Source organism: Lissotriton helveticus, chromosome 7 (genome assembly GCF_964261635.1).
Source record: "Lissotriton helveticus chromosome 7, aLisHel1.1, whole genome shotgun sequence".
NCBI classification, from domain to species: domain Eukaryota; kingdom Metazoa; phylum Chordata; class Amphibia; order Caudata; family Salamandridae; genus Lissotriton; species Lissotriton helveticus.
Window position 1 is genome coordinate 1,587,542,142 of NC_136068.1, and position 14,793 is coordinate 1,587,556,934.

The 14,793-nt window shown below is 49.6% G+C and overlaps 1 protein-coding gene across 1 annotated transcript in view; it reads right to left on the reverse strand.

Annotated features, from left to right (window-relative positions):
* Positions 1-14,793, reverse strand: part of LOC144770548 (circularly permutated Ras protein 1-like) — a 278,089-nt gene that overhangs the window by 30,071 nt on the left and 233,225 nt on the right. Inside the window, exon 17 of the mRNA XM_078655152.1 lies at positions 596-736. Coding sequence (XP_078511278.1) covers positions 596-736 — 141 coding nt within the window. The remainder of the gene's footprint in view (positions 1-595; positions 737-14,793) is intronic.

The following is a 14,793-nucleotide window of genomic DNA, read 5'->3' on the forward strand; positions in this document are numbered from 1 at the left end:
AACTGTCTAGAAGATTAAATATCGGTGGCACTGCACCTCAGCGTGCCTGCATAAGATAGATAGGCCACGCCCAATGACCTGCTGGAGGCAACGCAGGGAAATGGGTACAACGTTGTATACACTATGGGCATGCCTGAAATTCAAGGAATTCTGGGGGAATATGCTAAGCACTATATCTCAAATTAAAAGTGGGGGACATGGGCAAAAACCTAGCATTCATTATTCTTCATTAATCTTCACTAATCTAATTCTAATCCTCCTTGTGACAGCTATAGTTGCCCAGCCCTCCAAACCATAATTATTTTGTCACAGGATTGGATTTGCTTTACATTTCAATATTTGTAGAAATCATGAAGATTGGTGATGGACAATCCCTTTTACTTCTTATAGAAGGGATTGTCTTAAAAAAAAGTTATATGGGGCGGTTGATGATCTAACTGATGGCGTAGGCGTAGTTCATAGTGTAACGACTGTGACGAGGAGGACACATGACCAGGCAATCGTAAATTCTATACGGGCCTTAAACCACACCATGGCCACTGGCCTCAACCCACTACACATGATCTTTAGGGCACCCTTCTTTGTTGTCACTCACATGACTTGGTCGATGAGATGCTTCTGTGCAAGGGCAAGGTCCCTGGCCTCGTCCACCCGTCCTTCCATGGCGAGGCGAGCGCTCACCTGAGCACTGTGTGTCTGCAGTACACCCACGTCCATGGTATCCAGGGCAGCAGAGCTGGAAGCAGATGTGAAAAGCTTGTGAAAAGGTGAGTTGAGGACTCAAACTGCAGACTACACATACTCCACCACTGCCCCTTCCCAAGGATAAGGTCGCAGTCAAACTGTCTGTCCACACATTTGGGCACAAGGTGTTAAAGGTTTAATGAGCTATAGAAAGACACAAGTGATGAGGCTGTGGAGTGGTGAGGCTGTGGTACTGTAAACCTGAGGTTGAAAAAGTTGACAGAAGCTGGTAAAAAGTGGTGACTGAAGAAGTAGAGAAGACTAGAATGGTAAGTCTATGGCAAGGCAATACTAGACAGCGATCTAGCCGGCCCGCAGAAGAGAGTGCCTGTATTGATGCTCCTGAATGATAGGACTGCTGAACACTAATGCTGCCTAGATGTAATTCGGCTTCATGCCTCTTTTGTCCAGCAAGCTACACTTTCTGACTCTTTATCTCACTCTCACAGGTTCTTTTAGATCTCTGTTTTCTTCTCCCCATGTCATTGCTCTCCCATCTTTTACTTGTTCCTTCTTTTACCCCTTTTCTTCCTTTGTCGCTTGTGTTCTAAGCCAAAGTCTTTTAAAGAAAATTAATTCCCAATCCAGAAAAATAAGTGCTAGTGCTCATGACATGCAACAATTGGACACTACCCCTTAGCAGAGCAGGGGTCGAATGTATATGACAATTTCTCAACGCGTACCTTGATAAGCGTGGCTGGCTCTCCGCCAATCTAACATCGGAAACCTCATCGCAACACCCGAAACACCGCAACTTACTAAAACACGGCATCTTGTTCTCCTACAATCACACAACGGCACAAAAATTCCCACTCATATACTCAATTACCGACAGGTCACACTCACAGTTTCGATATACATATATTTATTACATAGAATCCACACCAAAACATGTGTTACAAAAATGGGACAAGGCCCGTCGACCAAGTCCTGGGGAACCTGGACCCTACCGCAGACCGAACAGCTCACACCCGCTGTTCCGAGGCTGGGGAACCAATCCGTCTCCTGGGCAGCACTACAAATCGGCATGCACCACACCACGCGGGACCCGGCACTCTCCCGCAAACCACCGTCTTAGGTGTTCGGGTGAGCCCAAAACCCTCACGTAGCAAGCCGCTCACCAACCTGCAGTATTATCCAGTCGGATTTCTACAAACCAACGTTCCCCAATCTCCGTCAAGCCTGTCAGAGCGCCATTTGCACTCTGAGTTCCCCGGAGCACACTAGCCCCAGAAGCACACCGGCTCCTCCAATCACCAGAGACACACCGTTCTCACGGAGCTCTCCGGCTCCTTCAACCACCAGTCGGACCACTTACCTTCTGCTCGCGGTACCGACCTCTACCGTTTTCCACTTCCGGCTGTCTGGACCAACACGGTCAGCTCCAAAGTTCCGCCTTCTGGACTCCGGCGTAGGATCATGAACCGAGACCTCCTCCGATCAGCAGGGCGGGGCAGCGCTGCGAGAACCCAGCTCGGCACCAAGTGGGTACCCGAGCCCACCGTGCCAACCAGAGGGTCTCCGGCCTTCTGCTACCCGCTTATGGGTGAGAAAGGTCCTAATCGCGGATTTCCTGTTCGGGCGCCATCTGATAAGCGTGGCTAAATTCCACCCGAGTGACTTACCTCACTCACCTATAGTTACCCAAGAATAAGTCAGCCAGACAGTGGAGAAGAATAACCAAAGCAAGTTTATTAGGCCACAAACTCCCATATGAGAGGGCCCTATATCGACCTCACCCCTAAGAGTGTGTCGAGAAGGACTGACTCACATCATCATGGTGATACATTATAATACGAGAAGGCAGAGTAAAACACGCCCATAATGGAAAAATACTGGTCCCGCAAGAGTGTGGACAATGGCCTCATACAAGAGGCATCTGCACCTGCAATAGCAACACTTGTTATCATCTCCCAAGGACACAGAGCCAGGCCGCTACATCTCCAATACATGAGAACGGCCTGATAAGGATGTTCGTTAGCAGGAGTTTCAGCTACAGTAAACCAAGGAATGAAAATATGCTGACATGAGGAATTATTCCTATTCCTACGGGAGGGGGATGAGCAAGTGCAGTTTGCACGCATAGAGAGAAATGATTCAAAATGGTGGCACACAAGCTAAGCTAAGAACACTGAAATGATATCACACACACATAAGTGAATAACTGAATAATAAGGACATAAATGTAAATGCGTAAATGCAAGTAATTAGTTAGACACATTCCGCTAACTCATAAGCATAATGTACGAAAGGGGCGGGGCTTGAAATTAACGCCTATCAACCTCCACTACTTTGTGTGAAGAAATGGTTGTCAAATTTGAAGCCACCATACCTCTTTCACACCCTCTTCTTATGACGCCTTAGATGACTTTAGTTATACTCAGCTAAAAAAACAACACTGTCTTCATTTTCTCTCTTAAGTATAGAATCTTTATCCTAAAATTTTTTAGTATTAAATCTGGCTCCTCTATTGACCCATGTGCAACCAGACTCTGTCAGACTTTGAAAGGCATCTTTGCCCTGCAATTGTGAACATTTGTAATTCTATGAGCTGGGGTCTAATTCCACCGGTATAGAAACAAACCATTTGACATGGGGTGGGCGGTGAACTCCACTCCACTGGCAGAGTTCACGGAGTTCTGGGACTCTGCACTCCAAACGGAGCACAGAGCTCTGAAAAAAAACTCTACTGAATGCCCACGGAGAGAAGTTCGCCAGCATGCTGCAGTGCTACTACTCACCTACCCCTATTCCATGCCCATGAGCTCAGCGCTGCTCTCCACATGCATCCAGAGGAAGGTGGGGCTGACCACGGTGGCCAGCCAGGGCCTTGTAGGGTAGCTGTCTTTGCCTGGCTCGCTCGCAGGGAGCCCGGCTCGTGTGCAGCCAAAGCTTCCTGGCTCCCAGCCTGGGGGACGCACTGGCCCCTTCTGCTCTCTTGCTTGATTCCCCGCATAGCGCTTTGGCACCCAGATCGAGGCTACCCTGGCACAGATTGCCATCTATGAATGGTCTGGGTTCCACAAGGGAAAAACGAGTCAACTATTAAAATTAAATGCACTTCACCTTATTTGTTAATTAAACAGCTTCTCCCTTAATGCTGCGGCATTACTTGGCTCCAAACTGTATTTGCAGGAGGGCGACTGCCACCTCGGGTGAGTCTTCACTGGTGCTCGAGGTGTGACAGAAAGGTGAGACAGGGGGGAAAACCAAATCTCCTGATGAATTGATGGCATGGGGACTCTTATGTATGGTAAGGGGGCTGCATAACCTACTTACTGTGAGCCAACGATTCTCCAGTCGAGTAGGACGGTCTGCATAGCCGATCCTGGCAAAAGCTGAGGAGTAATGAGGGGCATTTGCAGGGGTGGCTCCTCCATGTGGGCGGAGGAACATCACCCCTCTGCTTTCTTACAGTGCGAGAAGCAGAAACATAGAATGGGATTATAAACACCATTTTATGTCTCTGCTTCTCGCACTGCGAGAATGTAGAAGGGTTTGGTTGGGGGCGGGCGGGTCTGCTTGAGGGCAGGGGAGGAGTGGCTTGCCCAATGCTGCAGGCCCTGACTGTTTGGTCGGCCCTCTGTGGCCAATCAAACCAGTCATGAACACTCTCCCTTTTCTCCATGTAGGCTGCACGCAGCCCACGTGGAGAAAATGGGCTCCCCATAGACGCTGTGTGGTCGGTGTCCTAACCAATCACAACGCTGCCATTGCAGCATTGTGATTGGGTTAGGGGAGGGGGAGGGAGGGAGGCTGCCTGCTTCCTGTTCCTGCGGATGCAGGAAACCAGGAGCTGAAACGGAGAAAACGCGGGATCCGAGAAAGGAACGTTTACAAAAAAATGATTATGTATACCCCCTTCCCTCTCACCCCCCTTTCCTCTCGACCCCCCCTTCCCTCTCGACCCTCCCTTCTCTCTTGACCCTCTCGACCCTCCATTCCCTCTCGTCGACCCCCCCCTTCCGTCTCGACACTCCCTACCCTCTCGACCCTCCCTTCCCTCTCGACCCCCATTCCCTCGCAACCACTCGCCTGTATCCTCCCCCCAAGCAACCCCACGCCAGCCTCCCCTCCCATGTGCCATGCCGGCCGCAACTGGGCAATTGGAGCAGACAGGCTAAGATAGTGACACACTGCATGGTCAAAGCACAGCATGGCAGGAGCTTTGCAAGCAGTGACCAGACCCCTACTATTGCCCCGATGACCACTGAAGGGCTGCTCTCCAGTGGAGCAGCGATAATGCTGAGACATGGTGGGAACACGGAATGTTTGACCAGCAAGCGACCAGCAAGCAGTAATCTGGGCCTGGAGAGCAGCTGAGTGAGTGCGGTAGATCGCGGACTGTCTTGGGCGCACAACCGTAAGAGTCATGGCAATGGACAGTGGAGGTGACCACTGCATCTACAACACCAGCATCAGAAAGACATTTATGCCCAAAGATCTTATGGGTCACCGCAGTACCACTAAGAGTACCACATCAGGTTTCACTCAGGTATGGATTAAACTCTGTTGCACCAAATAGACAGTGCCCAGCCATTAGTGGGGTGGGGGGGAGGGGTGTCGTACCACGGAAGAGAAAGAGGCTAATGTGTCCCTGAGCCAGATACTGAAAGCTGGTAATAAAACCAAAGAGGTCCTTGAGCACAAAATTGATAAAGTTGCCATTGATTTTGGAGTACTATGCAATGACTATTATGAGTGGCGGGCAATGAGGGTGCCCTGGGGAACTACAACCGATTATGATGGTATTACAAGGACAAGGTAAGCAGCTGGAGCACCGGATGTACTGCACAAGCGAGTGGAGGATGTTGAGTGGTGCAGCAACCACAATAATAATAGAATTATAGGATTCTGGAAAAAGTAAAAGGATCTGACATGGCAGCTTTCTTGAAGAATAGGCTCAACGCGGAGGTAGCCCCAGAGGGACTGACCCCTTTCTCGCACTGGAGAGGGCTCATAGAGTCTTCACATGACACCCCACCTCTGGAAGCATAGCCGCAGTCCGTAGTAGCACAACTGTTACACTGCAAGGACAGAGATCTTATCCCACAATGAGTGCAAACCATGGGTTGCATCAAGGTAGAGAAGGCTGATGTGGCCATTTCCCTGACTACATGATGGAGGTACAGTGCAGACACCCTTCTTTTGTGGCAGTCAAATAAACAATGGGGGAGGCAGAGGTAGGCTGCGCTCCTATATTCTCAGCAGACTCAAGCTCATGGTGAATGACTGAGCAGAATTCTTTGAAACCCCTGAATTGGCATGGGACTGGCTGGAGAATTATTGCCAGGACACAACTCTGGTGGCCGGTCCAGGCCTAAGGAGCAGAGATGGGAAGGGCAACCATGATGGTCGAGCCAGGTGAGGGACCAGAAACCACTGTATACCCTGGTGGTCAAGGAAAGAGTGGAAGCTTTGCAGGCGGTGAACTTGTTTGGTGTCCTGCTGCAAAAGAATGCCAGCGAACAAAATTTGGACCACAACTCTAGAAGTTTGGACCCGACACGATGATAGGTGCATCGCAGTCCCCTCGCAGGTTAATGGCACGGACGGCTGTTGACTTGTGATTTCATGTGCCAAAACCATGGACTGCATGTGATGCTTGAACACACTAAAGGCGGCCCTCTGGCAGGGGCTCACAAGGTAACAAAGGGGAGAGCAAGAGGAGATATGATAGTTTGCATTGGGACTTACCTTTCCCCCCTTCTTCTACCTCTCGGCTAGTGGTGATGGGAGTTATTATGACATTATTTTCTCTGTTTGAGTTATGTTGTATTGAGCTGTCAATAAGCTCCAATGTTTGGACGGATAATCATTGCAATTCTGGCCAGGGTAGTGGGACATAAGTTATAATAGGTACCCTCACCATGCAAGACACACAGAGGCACACAATGACTTGAGAAGGCGCCCACCTTGTCGACAAGGTCACACATATTGGGACAAGAATCTTAATGACTCTGCTCATAAATAAAGTGATCAGATGGAAATTGAGTGGCAAGAGAACCATGAGTAAGAGGCACAAAATATTGATACATTTGAAGCACAGGGCTGTGGATATTGCATTTTTCCCAAGTGACACACGTAGCGTCAGGAGCCCTCAGCAGCATAGGTAAGTGCTAGAAAGGTCAGCTTTACACATCTGAATACTCCTTCTTTTGAAGAGGATCTCTGCTATGGATTTCGACCGGGGGTCCCTATTGAACCCATGTTGACATACATAGACAAGGAGGGACGATTTGTCTTGGTGTGGGCCCGCCTCAACAGGCTTACCGTCCTAGTAGGGCCCATTTATGCCTCAAATGTGGGACAGATGCAGTTCTTGTATTCCTTGGTCACAGTGTTATCCCAGATGGGTGAGAACCATATGATATTTGGGGAGAGGCTACAATTTTGGTAAAACTACAGGGCTGGATGGGTTTACAGTGGAATTTTACTGACATTTCTCTAATTTACTCCTCCCTAAACTTTTACAACTTTTTCTTTATTTTCAGTAGATGGGTGGAGCGAGTGGTACTTTTCAGGAAACCACCATATGTCCAATTCCCAAAGAGGGCAAGGATTCCTCATTTTGTAAAAATTATCAACCTATTTCTTTGGTAAAGGTAGATTATAAAATCTTTGCTAAAACGCTTGTCCTGAGACTTGACCCTCTTCTGCCCTATCTCATTGGTAAGGAACAGTGTGGGTTTGTCAAAGGTAGATTGAATTCAGACAACTCTAGGCAGCAGTTTCTATTGATGCGGAAAAAGCCTTTGATAGAGTTGATTGGTCTTTTTTACTTAAAGCCCTTATTTGGCATGGATTTGGACATACTTTTATTTCTCTTACTTCTCTGCTTTATACTGCTCCCCTAGGTTTGGTATGGGTTAATGGATGGACCTCCCAATTTTTCCCAATACAGTGGGTGTCCGTCAGGCTTGTCCTTGTCACCTCTTTTGTTTATATTAGCCCTCAAACCTTTCTTATCTCGTATTCACAATTATAATTCTATTTCTGGCTTTCATTACGGCGAATGACATCTAAAACTATCTGCCTATGCTGAGGATACTTTGCTTTTTTTTTTTTAATTCTTTTTATTAACAAAAAGAAACAAACAATACATATACAGACATCGACCAGAGAGCATTGGGTGACCACTGTTACATATATAGAGATGCAGACTTCCAAAGACAATAGCAATCAATTAAAATAAGAAAATGGGCCTAGGCATCCTCTTGGTGCACACTGGCAGGATCCAATTCTGGTGGTTCACAGATATCGCCTCGATAGGCATTCCAGGTTCCCCAGATCTTGACCCATTTGCGGGGTCGCCCCCTGGACACATACACCGACTTCTCACGGAACATACACCAGTCAAGGTCTTCCATCCATTTTCCAACCCGAGGTGCCCGAGAAGCACCCCTAAGCTGGGCTATATTCCGCTTAGCAACCGTACAAGCGAGAGCCACCCAGACCTTACCATGACTCGGCAGGTCCGTAGGCTCCCACACATTCAACAGACATCTCCTCGCCTCCATCTCGACCCTCACTCCCCATACTTCACTCATCTTTGAATGTACCTTGGTCCAGAAGTCACGAACCCTCTCACACTCCCACAGAATGTGCAGGAACGTCCCAGGCAGCCCACACCCCCTCCGACAGTCAGCAGACCCAGCCAAACACATCCTCAGCAATCCCGGACCCGTGATGTAGGAGCGGTGCAAAATACGAAGTTGAACCAATCGGAGTCTCATGGGGACCGCCACTTCCTTAGGGGACGACACCGCCACTCTCCAATCCTCCTCATCAAGAACAAAGCCATCGGCGACCCACTGTCTGCGCAACAGCACCAAAGGGTCCTCAGTGTGATTGACCAACTTGCTGTATGTTAAAGAAATCACCTTAGTGGGCACATGACCATCAAGCAATCGATCCTCGAGCGGGGAGGCCACCGGCGGCGTCTCGCCCCTGGGGAGAACAGCACGCAAGGCATGACGAACCTGAAGGTATCGAAACCGTTCAGTCTCATTCAGCTGATACTTAGCTTGCACCTCCTCAAACATCAGCAGTCTGCCCCTACCCCACACATCACGCACCTGCGTTATACCGATCAAGTCCCAACGATCAAACCCTTTCGTTTTCCAGAGCATCCCCAACATCTCAGAACTCCACAATGGAGTGGCCAGTGTCAATCGCCCAGCCCATTTAAGGTCCCTGTTGGCCTCATGCCACACTCTCGTAGAGATCGAGGGAGGCCCTACCAGTGGGAAACGACTGCGCTTCGCATATAATACCCGGGTGTACTCTCCCCCCCGCCACCAGAACACGATCCATCGTATAACCCGGATCGACCGGTGAGCCGTAAATAGCATGGTTAATAGGGGCCAACTGGGATGCCCAGTAATATTTCCGGACATTAGGCAGACCGATGCCCCCGTCATACCAAGGAAGCATCAATTTCGACAGTGCAATGCGCGGCCTCCCCTCCCAAAGAAGGCCGCGCTGCAAAGACTCAATCTCACTGAAATACGACGGAGGCACGGGGTCAAAGGAGTTCTGTAGAGCGTACAAAAATCGCGGGAGAGCCATCATCTTAAAAAGGACAGCTTGGCCCAACAGAGAAAGCGGCAGCGACTTCCAACGCGCAACATCTGCACGAAGTCTGATTAAGGGGGGCAACAGATTCAAACGGAAGCGCACCCCGGGAACCTTTGAAATCAGGATCCCAAGGTAGCGAAAACTGACCGATTCCAATTTCACAGGGCAGTTCTCAGGCACCCTGGGGGTGTCCCCACTCAAAACAAAAAGGATCGACTTCGCCCAATTATTCGCAAAGCCCGAGTATCTCCCGAAGATAGCAAGGACGTCCATAAAAACGATGAGGGAACTGCGAGGGGAGGTCAAGTATAGCAGAATATCATCAGCATAAAGCGAGATCTTGTCTTCCCACTCCGAAGTCCAACGCAACCCTCTGATCGAACGATCCCACCGCACCCAGGCCGCGAGCGGCTCCAGGGCCAAGGCAAACAAAAGAGGTGAGAGGGGGCAGCCCTGTCGAGTTCCCCGTCCGAGAGAAAATTCACGGGACCTATGGTTATTCACGACCACCCGAGACAAGGGGGCCGAGTAAAGAAGACGAACCCAGCCAATAAAGACTGGGACAAACCCTAGCTTCGTCAAATCCGCGAAAAGATAAGGCCACTCCACCCGGTCAAAGGCCATAGTAGCGTCTAAAGACAACAACACAGCTGGCTTGCGGATGCGAGACGCACCCGCCACCATGCCATGTAGCCGACGAAGATTAAGGGCGGTGTTACGCCGCGGCATAAAACCGGACTGATCCGGATGGATCAAGGTCGAGATGACTTTCACCAAGCGGGTGGCCAGCAGTTTAGCCAAAACCTTAGGCTCCACATTCAACAAAGAAATCGGGCGGTACGAAGAACAGTCTAGTCTAGGTTTACCCTCCTTGTAAATGACTACAATGTTGGCAACACGTTGATCGTAGGGCAACTCCCCACGATCCCGGCTTTCTATGTACATGCCCTTCAAATACGGGGCCAAACGATTAGCATGTGGCTTGAACAATTCAATGGGGAGACCATTAGGGCCAGAAGCCCTGCCAGAATGGACCCCCCTAATAGCCATCGCCACCTCATCATCCGTGAGGGCGGAATCCAACAATTCCCTATGATCATCTGACAAGGCAGGCATCGCTATATCCCGTATCATGTCAGCGTTATCTACCTCAGTAAAAGTGCCAGCCGAGGAGTACACCTCCTCATAATAACGGGCAAATTCCTCAACTATCATCTGAGGATCCGATGCGACCCCGGAGCCCGCAATACGCAGCTCTGCACCAAACGAGACCCCCAGTCACCCTTCTCCAGCCAAGCAATCAACTTCCCCGCCTTGTCCCCATGCTCATAGATCCTACTCTGTGTGGTGGCGTGCTGTGCCTTCGCACCGTCGCGTGTCAGAGTCTTGTATTCATCCCGGAGCAGCCCGAGGCGATGACTCGCCCCAGGGTCACCCCAGGAGGACAACGCAGTTTCCAATGCCAAGAGCTCCGCCTCCACTCTATCCAATTCCGCCCTCCTCTTCTTCTTCTGCCCGGAGACAAGGGAGAGAACCTCCCCTCTCACGACAGTCTTGTACGCTTCCAAAAGGGAGCACCTCGACGTGACCGATCCCTCATTCTCACGAAAATAACTATCCGTAACCCGCACAAGTTCCTTTTTTTACCACTGGGTCTTTCAGACGCCATGCGTTTATGGGGGCAATTCTACCAACATATCCCTGTCCCATACACAGCCGAAGCCAAATCGGCGAGTGGTCGGAAACTCCCCGAGCCAGATGAGCTACATCGCGAACAAAGGCTGCCTGAGCCGCTGGCAATAATACGTGATCAATCCTTGAGAGGGAGAGATGCGCCGCCGAGGCATACGTATACTCAATAGCACTCGGATGTCTGAGATGCCAACCATCCACCAATCCTGACGCAGAAAGAAAGTCGGGCAGCCACCTACGAGAGGGCAACAACACACGAGAGGGGCGCCTATCCAACTCGCCATCCATGACTACATTAAAGTCCCCGCCGAGCACCATGATGCTGACGGGTAAAGTGAGGAACATCCAGCCCAAATCACGGAACGTGTCAATCTGCAGCGTTGGGGGGCATAGATAGACACAAACGTGACAGTCCTACCCTCCCAGAGTCCCGATATGCCTACATAACGGCCACAATTATCAATCCAGGCCTATCGTACTGTAAAGGGAAAGGAATTCTTCACTAAGATGCCCACGCCCCTAGAGCCAGATGTAAAACCAGCGTGAGCAACAAGCTTGTACCCTCCTCTGTGCAGGGCCATACAACTCTTTCCCATGAGATGTGTTTCCTGCAGCAATACTACGTCTGGCAAGTGCCGCCTAATTAACTGACTCACCATAGTGCGCTTAATCTTATCACCCAAGCCATTCACATTCCAGCTGAGGACGGAGAACCCCAGACCCCGTCTAACGGAAGCCATACAACACACCAATGAAGAACAGGAGAAGGCACCCAAAGCAATCCCTGGTCACACAGAACAAACAAACCAACACATGAAAACCCCCAACACCCGAATCCCCAACCCCCCACCCTGCACCCCTGCATTTAGCAAATGCACATCCCCAACTCGCAGTGTGCCTGTCGCCCCCAACTGACTACAATTATCTAAAGGTAGAAAAACAGAGGAGGACTTTACAACAGGCCGCCCGCCCCCCCTCCCCCACCCTAACCAACCACTGGCCCCCCCATCTGGTAAAGGCACAAAAAAGAATCACGAACAAAAGCAGCCCAGAGGGGGGGGGGGAGAACGAACAACCCCTACCAGACCCTCTGCGCCAGTAACAGCATTAGTGCGGCGTATAGGCTAAAACAGTTCACTGTTCCTCACTGTCCGTTCGGGCCTGAGCCCCAGAGTCCGAGCCTTCAATTCGCAGCCACCTCAGGAGTGTCGAAGAACCAAATCTTTCCATCATGTTCGATACCGGATACATCATGGAGTACTTCATGTCCCGGTCCCTCAGCCGCCGTTTGATGGACATAAACCCTTGCCGCTGTCTCTGCACCATCTGAGTGAAGTCCGGGAAGAACAACAGCGAAGCGTTCTCGTAGGCCAACGGGCCCGTTTGCAGGATAGCGTCCCGGTCCCGGAAATTCAAGACCCGGGCAATGATGGGACGTGGAGGCGCCCCAACCTTCTGGCGGCTGCCGGGGATCCTGTGTGCCCACTCCACGGTGAAAAAGTTACTAAGGCCTTTAGGCTTGAGGTGTTTCAGGATGAGCTCCTCAACAAAGAGATCTGGGGTCACCCCCTCGGCTCGTTCCGGGACCCCCAAAATGCGGACGTTGTTGCGGTGTGCCCGACCTTCATACTCGTCGAGTTTCCGATCAAATTGACGTTGGGCCGCCTTAAGGTCACGCACTTCCTTCTGGAGCTCCGAGACATCCTCGAGGAGACTCGCCGTCTTAACCTCGAGGGTCTTGACCTTCTCAGTAGTCTTGGTGAGGTCAGCCCTGATGAGACCCACTTCAATAGCGACAGTGTCCAGTTTCGTGGTCATCGCGCCCAAGGAAGATTGGACCCCAGAGATAGCAGCCATCAGGTCCTTCATGGTGGGATCGTCGGCGACCGAATCCGCTTCCGTACCCCCGACCGGAGTTTGTTTCAAGTCAACTAGGGACCCCTTGGAGACGGCATACTTGTCAATTCGATTTGACTGGACCTGCCGAGTAGATTTCGAGGATTTCGGCGGAAGCTTTTCAAGTTCTCTCGACGCCATATCGATCGCAAAGGCAGGAGAAACCCACAACTCCTCAGTCAAGCGGGGGCAGGCACTGCGTTGGTTGACCTCTGAGCAGGGTAGAGAGGCCCAAGACGTCCCGGCCGCCACCCGGATGCGACAGAATAAGATCCGACCGGCCAGTTCCGGTCCCGGAGGCCGATGTTGTTGCACTCCGCCCCGGATGACTCCACACCTGGGGTCCCGGACCCCGAGACCTCAGGCCCCAATTTTCCCAACGACGTTATTCAGTCGCCGAAGCAGCCAATCAATCCAGAATTTCACCTAGCGACTCAGGTGCTGGTCCCCCACCCGATGGTAGGGACGGGGTTCAGGAGACTGTGCCGGATAGTCGGTCAGGATGTGGTGGGCGGCGGAGCCGATGCTCAAGCGGCCACCATGGTCGCCGGCGCGGCTCCTCCCGATATTTTGCTTTTTATTTCCAATCCAGATACATCTACCCCTCCCCCCCCTTATTACAGGAAATTTCTGATTTTTCTTTAGCTTCAGGTTTCAAAGTCAATTCAGATAAAACAGAGATTCTTCCTTTTACGAAATGTTGTGTTAAACAATCTTTTGATTCTACTGGTTGCCTTTGGAACAGTTCTAAGATTAAATATCTAGGTACTTGGTTTACAACAAGCTCTATTGCTGATACTATTACCAATAATATGAAAGAAGGTCTCAACAGAGTTAAGAAGCTTCTTTCTTTATGGAACCCGTTATTTCTCTCATGGTGGGGACTTGTGGATTCTATCAAAGTGATGATTCTCCCCATATTCTTATATATTTTGTCTATGATTCCCTTTCCTATTCCATCCACTTATTTTAAAAAGCTGGACTCAATGCTGTCTAAATTTCTCTCTAATAATAAGAAACCTAGAATCTCCTTAAATCGTCTCAGAGAGGCTACATCTAATGGAGGGGTTCACTTTGCCAATTTTCACCTTTATCATAAAGGTTTTTGTCTTCGGCAGGCTTCTAGATGGTTTCTTTTTGATTCCTCTCCCTTTCTACCTTTATGGTGTATTATTGAACATTCTCTGTTGGCACCTTTCTCTGTGAAAGAAGTACTTGCTTTTTCTTCAAAGACGTCTATTACCACTTCCCCATTATTTAAACATACTTGTTCTTTGCTAAGACCTCATTATCAATCCAAGATTCTTTCTAGAAAGGACTCTCTTCAGTCACCTCTATGGTATAATTGTCCTATCACTCTCAAAAATAGACCCCTTTACTGGAAGACTTGGAGACTTAAGGGCATAATTTGGGTTCAAGACCTATTTGATGGTACGCGTCCCTGTTAGTCTCCTCAATTACAGGTTATTTTCCATTGTCCTCATTCCTTTTAGTAATTCTTGATGTTTTCTATTCGCTTCCGTCATCTGATGATACCCTTCCGGATGATAATCTTCTAAAGATCCTTTCTCTTTTCCCAAAAGCTGCTCTGATTTTCAATTTTCTAACAGCCCCAAACTTTGAATGCACTAAAACAAAACTGGGGCTTACTTGGGAGACTGACTTGGGATGTGTTTGGAGCATTGATCTATGGGGCAATATTTGGGTTAGATCATTGAAAATCACTAGATCTGTGTCTACTACCCAAACTATGTTTTTTGTACATCATAGATTATATCATACTCCGGTTTCTATTGCTTCTTTTTCTCATTCATATAATTTGGTATGTTGGACTTGTAGTCACCCTTTTGCAGATTTACTACATCTATTATTCACCTGCCC